Source organism: Pipra filicauda, unplaced genomic scaffold (assembly GCF_003945595.2).
Source record: "Pipra filicauda isolate LSUMZ 115617 unplaced genomic scaffold, ASM394559v2 scaffold32_size4067784_pilon, whole genome shotgun sequence".
Taxonomy (NCBI): Eukaryota; Metazoa; Chordata; class Aves; order Passeriformes; family Pipridae; genus Pipra; species Pipra filicauda.
Window position 1 is genome coordinate 1,168,066 of NW_024104454.1, and position 9,255 is coordinate 1,177,320.

Genomic DNA, 9,255 nt, shown 5'->3' on the forward strand with positions numbered 1-9,255 from the left:
CTCTAAAGTACACATTGTCTTGCAATAAAAGGAAGCATTGTTTATATTGTTTTGAATAAAACCAAGTAAGCTTTAATGTTTTTAATGCTTTTTAAACAGTCAGATCCAACATAATGTCTGAATTGTGAAATTACAACTTGAATTTAACTTGCATACTTACGCTTTACAAATAAATTTATCATTGTTTTGGTTACTGTAACTGAATTATCACTTGATAATAGTGTACATATTTTCTATTTCTCAAATCCTGAAATAAGGATGGAGTTTTTAAGCTCCACTTCACCATGAAGGCTTGCGGTTTTCTGGGAGAAGTAAATTCAGGTGATTTGCATTCTATGACAGTTTGTTCTTTAGTAATGTCCTTGGACAATTCTTCTCCAGAAAGGAAGACTTGTGGTGGTGATCCCGTGCAAGAGAGATGCAAACTGCTGAGTAAAGAATGGCCCCTACGATTCTGAAAGGCACAGTATGTAGAGCTTACCAGGTTTAGCCATCGAAAGTGGAGAGGGATTTCACTGCTTCATAAGTATGAAGGCAAAATGGAAAGGTAAGAAAGAAGTAAACAAAAGAGGACAGTGTTGGCACAATAACAAGCTGATAACAGAGAAGAGTACATTTAGGCTAGCCCTACCTAATAGCAGCAATATGTGGAGGGAGGATGAAAATCTAACTGATTTTAGGAGAGCAGCAGGCATATTATTCTCTGTGTAGCAGTCCCCATAAAAAGGACTTTAATGTGAAGTATTCCTGGTGGCTGGGTAATGAGAGTCCTACTCAGCCTCTCTTGTTTTATATACCTTTTTCTGAGCAGTCTCAGCTCTTCTGGCTAAGGAGATAAGAGCCAACAATAAAATACCTAACAATTTAGGCACAGATTGAAGGCAAGCTGTCACAGCATCCTAAATCTCGGGCTAGAAAATACCAGCACCTTATTTCAGAATGACTTGAGATATACCCCTTGAAGCCATGTTTGTCATGTCTCTGATCCAGTGGGCACATCCCTTTATTAGGGTTCAACAAGCAACTTTTAGCTACATGCAGGTAGCTCCACTCTGACACTGGATAAGCCTTCTCAGTTTTAAGTCTTTCTTTTCTTTACAGCTATTCTATAGTTGTATAATGGTTTTACATGAGAACTCTGTTCAACTATCATTCCATTAGACCGTACATTTTGGCTGTAACTTTAGTGTTTACCTCAAGGACTTCCTCTGTGTATGAACTTCCTCAGCTCTTCTAACACTACAGTACCTCATCCTGCATTATTTACCTCCTCGGTGATTCTTACCTTCTAAAACAGTATAATATATATATATTATATATATATATTATATATATATATATATTTATATTTATATTATATATAAAATATATAACCTATTTGAGATTTTTTTTTTAAGGCTAGGCTGCAGAGGCAACAAAACTTCCTCAAACTGAAGTAGTCTGTTACAGATGCTTTTCACAGCTTGAATCTTACAGAACATATTCTTAAACATCCATCTTCTCCTTTCAGATTTCCCTATTATACATGAAATATACCAGTTTGCCTTGACATCACACTAAGCTTTATTATGTTTGCTCAAAGTAGACATTAACAAGTGACTTGTCATGCAGCTGATCCTGATGCACGAGCTGCACTACATCATTATCTTTTAAAGGCACAGGCTTCATTTACACTTATACTCTAAGCCTGCACTCTGTGGGGATACATAAAATTAATTAACAAAGTTCTTGTAGTTTATGCACACTTCTTGAATGATTTCATGTTTCCAAACACAACAGACAATGTTTTGTGTCTTGAAGGAGAGCCAAATGTTATATGACAGGTGGGACTTTGCCATAAACAAAGCATTTGGATCCAGACTTCTAGTTTGTAGCATTAGAGAAGGCTATCATAAAGAAGAGTCTGAATTTTGTTGATTTTCTGCACTTAACTCCTCCATGCTCTCAATGCACATATAAATATAAACTTCTAGGTCAGGGTCATCACCTTAAATATTGCACAGAGCTCGTGCCCATAGAAAAAGGTGCCTCGAAACTGTATTATAATGAAGAGAAGCCAGTAAAACATGAATCAATCTGAACAGGAAACAAAAGATCCTTCTTCAGCAAGAAACATGCACATCCATTAAACCAGCCTAGAAACTTGGCACCATCACAAAGAGGCTGAGGTAACCCAGGACATCTCTTCCAGAAAAGGATTCACAAAATCAATTAGCATTTCATTCTTTAATTAAATGAAGATTTACACCAACAACAGAACACTTTGGAGAAGTATAGGCACATATTACCACAGAAGGGTTTCCTACAGTACAGACAACAGCCTTCAGTTCTTTACTTTCCCAGTTTGTTTTTTGTGCAGGAAAGGAAAGCCCAGAGCCCAATAAACCCCAACATGAATTATGTGAACTCCTTTTTTTCTTGTCAAACAGAAGGAGGAAATTAGTTCCTGCTAAAGACGTTCAGACTAGTCATTTCACAAATACTGCTACGCAGCTGATCAGAAGGGAATGTGCATAATTGCCCTGTTTCAAAGCATTATCCTGTAATAACAATCTGCCTCATGGCTGTGCTTCATTGAGAGAGAGTGTGCTACATCTAGCATGAACCTCAGTACGTGCACATTCCAGAGAAGCACCCTCTTTTTCTAATACTGGAAGGCAGCTCATTAACCAGCTTGAGCCTTTTAGATTCTCATTTTAGGGCAAAGGGATAGCACTTGTTTCACTGGCTGCAGCTATTTGCTCTTTCCAGCTACGATCCTTGTGATTAAGCCCAGCTCTGAGCCCTCCAATTCTCTTCTGAAATGGTGAACAGCTTTTGTTCAACAATACATTGGGAAAGCACTTTTTGGTATCAGACCAAATGAACATTTGAGTGTTAGCTTTCAAAAGCTATCTCATTAATTCAATACAGAAACTTCTTGGTTTTGTTTTGCTAAAACAGAGGATGTGTTACACTGGACTGCAACATACGAGAGCTGTAGGTAGAGAATACTTCCCTTCCTTGCTGCTGGAATCCGTGCCATTGAGTATTCATTTGTTTGCAACGGCAGAAAGTTGGTCCCGAATCCTTCCTAGACCTTCTAACATAGTGTCCAGGGTTTCTTTACTCAGTTCCACAGTCAGTGCAGAAACAACAGGATTATTTCCACATAAGGCAGCATCTTCCTGAATCTTAAAACAGGAATGCAGACATTAGTTGTATAGAAAATTCATTCACATGTTTTTTCAGTACCACTACGAAAGTCAATGTTTAATAGGCAGATTAAGAAAAATGCTTTAAATTTGGAATCCAGCTCCATCCTCAAGGACCACAGCATATTTTCTAAGCTATGTGCCCCACTAGTGAAGTGCACTCCCACTGACAGAGTACAAGTAAGTATTGGGAAATTTTGAAGAGACTTGCGGCAGGAAGCCACATCTGTATCAAAAGCATCTTAGCAGATACCACATACTTAACCCCATCCCACACACAGAAATTAGATTTTTTTCCTCATCCTCTGAAACCCACTCATCCCACTTTTACTGGCTGGGGGGAGCCAAAACTCTGCAGAACATAAGCAATAAGTTTAGCTATACTCCCCAAATAATAGATGTGGCCAGTAAAGGAAGTTATTAGTAATCTAAAGTAATTTCCCAGCTAATGAAGTCAGCTAAACATGCTGATGAGTGTGTAGAATTTAAGGACAATGACTTCATAAATTATCTTCTCTTTTTCTGTAGAGAACAATGGTGATTGGGAACAAATATGCTGAATTCTGCATTCTCATGCACAGAAAATTCTCCCTTGAAAGAAAAAGCTTCCATCAGAGGCCTCATTCCCAGGCTCTATGGCATTTCAAATATCATCTCTGAGTCTAACTGCCCACCAGGCAAAAGGCAAGCACCAGATGCCTGTCTGAACTGGTTTGCACTACCACTGGCAAGGCAGGTGTCAGACTTGATTATTTTGGTACTTTAGAGCTGCTGACATTACCTTTAACTGAAGCAGGCAAGTAGGGACTGCCATTCTTATGATGCTGTCTGAAGACGTCTTGATGTCCACCCTCCAGTCCATGTCGACCAGCCGAGGCAGGGAGACTGAGGGATTAAAAAAATGGGTCTGTTAGGCCCAGCAGCACATGATTATACCAGACCCTGGAGCCTGTGACCATGTGGACCACATACATGCTGCTCCACTTCTGCCTCCAGGAAGTGTACAACTTTAGTGCTCCTACATTGCTTCACATCATTTTCTGATAATCTGAAATAAGCCAGTCTCTGACGGCCTTCTCATGACATTGGAAGGACAAAAGGTGTTCTCCTATCATTACATGCAATGATAGCACAGTGCAAGACAAGCATAGGTCAATTCACAAAGCAGCTGGGAGAAGGAGAGCAGTAAGATGTCCTCTCTACATCTTCATCCCCTGCCTTTCTGCCTGCAACACTCAACAAGTGTTTCATCAGGAATTGCTCTGGGACCTGCATGCTTACTGCTCTGCTCTGAAACTGGTAAGAAAGCACATAGGAAAGCTCTCAAAATCCAGCAGTATAAAACATGCTATTTCAAGTTACCCAGCCTGTGAACCAAAGCATCCTACAGTACAGCAAATGTACTGGTAAACTGCAATTTTCACGTGTCCTGCCAATTCGTTACAAATATTTTAAATGTCATCCTAATTACATGCAGCCTAACAGAAACCATTTAACAGTTTGCTATAATACTGACACCAATAGCTCAGGGCTGGAGACCTCATGAGCCCTCCCAAGGAAATGAGGACGGGTCTATCTTGGCTGCTAAGCAAAGAGCTGTCTCAGTAGGCAATTGCAGCCTGTCTGGATTCTGCCTATCATAGGATGCCTAATTTCCTCCCCAGGGGTTGATTGCTAGCCTTCCTACTGACTCCAGAGGCTTAAGTTGCTTCCTAACTGTGCTTTATTGCCTAACAGAATTTTTTCTCCCTCCTCCCGCTACTTCCCTGTGCAGACGTTCAGGGGGCAGTGCACAACTGGCTGCCATGCTCCTGCTTTTGGAATACATTCCAGTTCACATCCAGGGCCAGCACTTGGCAGCATTTGCAACAACATAAAATGCATCTGTTTAGCCTTGTATGTTAATTTGCAAAGACTGATTGCTGGTGGCTTGGGAGGGGCAGGAAACCATTCACTTTTTTATGTTAACACAGATCAGTCTGTTGGAATGCCTGCCTTGGTGCACTGCCTTGGTTCCTATGTAATGTATGTCAGATATTTCATGAACACAATACTAAAATAATCCATCAATTCCTGGAAGACAATCTCATTTCAACAGTGTTAAATATTCATCTAATGAATACAAAGACATGAGCATCTGAGCAGAGCTCCTAGGTGGTGCTCTAACAGCCACACAGCCAGCCCTGCTTCTGGGTCGTGAAGGCATAGCCAGTGTGTTATGCTGGTGCCATGCTTGCTCTCATCTCCTCCAAAACACAGTAGCATTAAGGATACAGGAGAAAGCATTATCTGCCTTGGTAACACTGTTTAGTGTAAGCAACTAGTGTATTAGCATCAGGCAATAGTTTCTTACCTCTCCCTATTTATACTCCACTAGAACTTTGAGGGACAATGTATTTCCAGGTCTTCCAATACTGTTTAGCTGTTGGACATTACCTCCTCTGCAGGCAAAGGAAAAGCTAAAGAAGATCCATGCAGACCTTGGAGTACTCTGTTATATATCAGCTCTCAGTTATAAGCCTCTAAGTGCTAGAGCTGTAAAGAAAACCTCTTGGGGAGAAAACCAAGTGTTGTAGCTGCACAGAACACCTAACTGGGATGTAACTAATTGGCCATGTTGCTATTGTTAAAGTTGGCATTTCTTAATTACATCACTGTTTAGAAAGGTGAAGAAAAAGCAGGTACAAATACATGCAGTGTACCTACTGATGCATGGGAATGAAAGAATGCACAGGATTGACTAGATATGCAAGGATAAGGTATTCCCCAATATATACATATCCTTTACAGTGCAGTTATTGCATACAAACATCCCTTAATGATGTGAATGGGGAAGCCGGAGTGCTTCAGTTTCAAAAGTTTTGCAAATAATTGCTATACACTGCGCCCTGCTAGGCAGCCACAGACTGAGCTTTAAATGGAACTGCTTGAGAGCTAGAAACAATTTAGCACAGCCACGCAGATCTGCATACAAGCTTGTTGGCTTCTGCTAAGCTCTGCAATGCCACAATCTTACAGCTCCATCTAAGCCCTATGGTGATAACCCTGTGCTACATTACCATGCACTGTTCTATACTCTAAGCTCAAATGACCTCAGGAAACATCAATTCCATCAAGATGTGAACTACTACTTACTCTGACTTGCTTGTGCTTCATTCCTCCAAGCAGAGCTGTGAAAAAGTGGACAAAAACAGTATCAACAGTGTTTTGAGAAAAAAAAAAAGAAAAAAGGTAGGGCAAGCGCTCAGTGTGGCTTATCCCTGACAGAAGGGTCACCAGCGGTAAGCAGGGGACAGAGACTGACTATCCTACTGAGTGCCAGGAAAAGGCTGTCACTGGTGGGTAATGGTAGGCAAACTGGTAACCAGCTATTGGTTCTTCTGGAAGTGCAGCTCACTTATGACATGTATCAGTCTCCTTGGTTTTATCAAAGCAATGGGCTCCCAAGCACTGAGTTGTACAAAGATGCAGATTTGCCCTCCTCTGCCACCATCTCACATATGCTCTATAACATACTCCACACCTTAGCCAAGGTGGCAAGTGGATGGGCACCTGGATACTACCTGTATTTTCTAGTGCTGAAATCTAGCCCTCTAAGCTTTATTGTCATCTGTAGCATTTTTCCACCACACAGGTGAGTTGTTAGGATAAAAGGGCCTTTGCATGACAGGAATGAGGCCTATGTCCATTTCAAAATTCATAGGAAAACCCTGTGTGCTTATGGCTGTGTTTGCCATTCCACTCAGATGACATATTTCGTTCAACTCTACTTATCCCGACCTGTGTGATTATTCCTAAGGGACACGCGAAATTCACAGAAGCAAGCCTTTGCATGTTGCCAAATACCCACATATCAAACCACATGCAAAGCCTTTAACTCTTCAGCTGAAAGGAAATGGCAGTGGGTAGCACTCACATATTCTCCAAGATTATCTTAGTCAAAAGGTTTTTCAGATTTTGGTGGAAGTTTTCTGGGAAAAGAGAGAGGATATCTTCTGCCCTCGTCAAGCCGCGGTACACGACATGCCTGGTGAGGTTGTGCAAAGCAGATACCAGCTGTCAGAAAGGAAGAGGAGAAAGGGCTCTGCTGGGTTGAAAAGCATCACACACAGCACGGGACAGACCTTCAGCAGCCAGGAGAGACACAGATTCTGCTAGGAGACCGACACCGCCAGGGGCTCGGTCATCCAAGCACGGCCTGGCAGCCTTAGCAGGAAGGGAGCCGAGGTCCCTGCTGCCCTCTGGTTTGCAGCCTCAGCCAGTTCCCTTCCGCCTCCCTGTGCAGCCCCTCGGGACCGTGCCCCGGGCCGAGGGTCGCCGTTACCGAGCTCTTCCCGCTACAGCAGCGGCCGCGGTCCCGCGGAGCTCGCACCTTCCCGAGGGCTGGGCCACCCCTGCGGGCCGTTCCTGGCGCCTTCCCCCTTAGCCCCGCTCCCGGCGGCTCTGCCTGCCTGGCTGCTTCCCTCCCTCCCTCCCTCCCTCTCGCCGGGGCCCGCGGCTGCCCCGCCCGGCCCTACCTGCTCCGCTTCCTCGGGGTCGGCGGCGAGCCCGGGGCAAGCGCGCTGGGCCAGCGGGCGGAGCGCGGCGGGCGGGCTGGAGAAGCACTCCTGGCACAGCTGCCGCACGGCGTCCTTGGACGGCGCCTGGCGGGGAGCAGAGCGTGGGGCGCTCAGCCGCGGCAGCCCCTGCGGCCGGGCCGGGCGCCCCGTCCCCCCGCAGCCCGGGGCCCGCTCACCTTCAGCAGGCTCTGCAGCGCCGCGAACTCCTCCTCCCGCAGCGCCGCCATGTTGGCGGCTCAGGCGAGCCGCGCCCCGCCCGCCGCCATCGCGGCGCCGTCAGCGGGGCGGGCGGGGCCGGGCCGGGCCGGCAGCGCGGCGGGAACCGGGGCGGGTGTGGGGAGTCGGGGACCGGGGCGAGCCCTAAACATCTGTCCGTGCTCCCTACGGTCTACTCCTGTCTCTTATTGTCAGTGGATATCTTTACGTTGGATGTAGAATTTAACTGTAAACGCGCTATTTCCAACCAGCGGGAACTGAAGGCAAAGGATTTATCATGGCACTACTGCAGTGATACGGACCATTGTCTTAGCAAACTGCATCTTTTTCACTTTGTAAAGAATTAAAATAAGTCCTCTTTCTGAGAAAGTCTTCTCTTTGTCTTGTGTGGTTCCCAGCAGATCTGGTCCCAGGGCATCGGTAATTTACGATCTTTCCCCATCACCGCCTCTGTCACAGCATCCCCATTCTCATTTCCATCTGCCTAGGTTTGTTACACGGTGTGAAACACAAACATATAAATGCTTCTTGCATTGAGCTCCCCAAGCTTGGCAGGGAAAAGGGCTTACTTAGAGCAACTGATTCCCTGCTACACACTGGGATAGACAAGGTGAAGGGAAGAATGGTGAGATCCTAATTTTTTATTTCAAAAATGAAAGGTTTGCAGTTAGTGGGCTAAACAATAGCATTCCAAAGGAAAAAAAAAACCATGGGGTAGTGGTTAGAGGTTGAGGTTTATGAGCTAGGAAACTTGGTTCATGTTCTCTTGACCCTACTTCAATTTTCAGATGAATCAAGGTAGGTTATTTTTGTCATGAGTGACAGGAAGGTAATAGTACTCACTATATAATATAATACTCACTGTACTCACTGTATAATATAACATCCTGCATTAATAAATTGGGCATTTATTAACCTCAACAGTAAGCTTAGAGGTTTTGAAAGGATAAACAGAACGAAGGCACTGTGAAAAAACTACACTGTTACAATATGAGCAAATATACCTAAAGGAAACGTGGATTGTTCACAGGATATCACTTACTATTGTAATTGTATTATTGACCTCTTATAATCCACGTGCTTGTCTTTTCCCCAAACCAATAAAACTGGCATTTTCTACAGTGAGAGGTAAGCAGAATTTTTCTAAACAGTAAAACTTCTGAAATGCTATATCTAAATGAGAAAGAGGAACACTCATATTTTTCAGAGCTTTCCTAAAGCAATGACTTTACAAAACTTTACTAAAATCAGGTTGATCCATACCTAGTGTATTGAGTTTGCATGGC

General features: G+C 43.8%; 1 protein-coding gene across 1 annotated transcript; it reads right to left on the reverse strand.

Moving 5' to 3' along the window:
* Window positions 1-2,207: 2,207 nt before the first annotated feature.
* Window positions 2,208-8,031, reverse strand: COMMD9 (COMM domain containing 9). Its single transcript, XM_027732647.2, has 6 exons — window positions 7,930-8,031; window positions 7,712-7,837; window positions 7,111-7,250; window positions 6,330-6,364; window positions 3,976-4,079; window positions 2,208-3,173 (listed from the first exon to the last, which is right to left on the reverse strand). The coding sequence occupies exons 1-6, from the start codon at window positions 7,978-7,980 to the stop codon at window positions 3,033-3,035; spliced, it is 597 nt and encodes a 198-aa protein (XP_027588448.1). The 5' UTR covers window positions 7,981-8,031; the 3' UTR covers window positions 2,208-3,032.
* Between the last annotated feature and the right edge of the window lie 1,224 nt (window positions 8,032-9,255).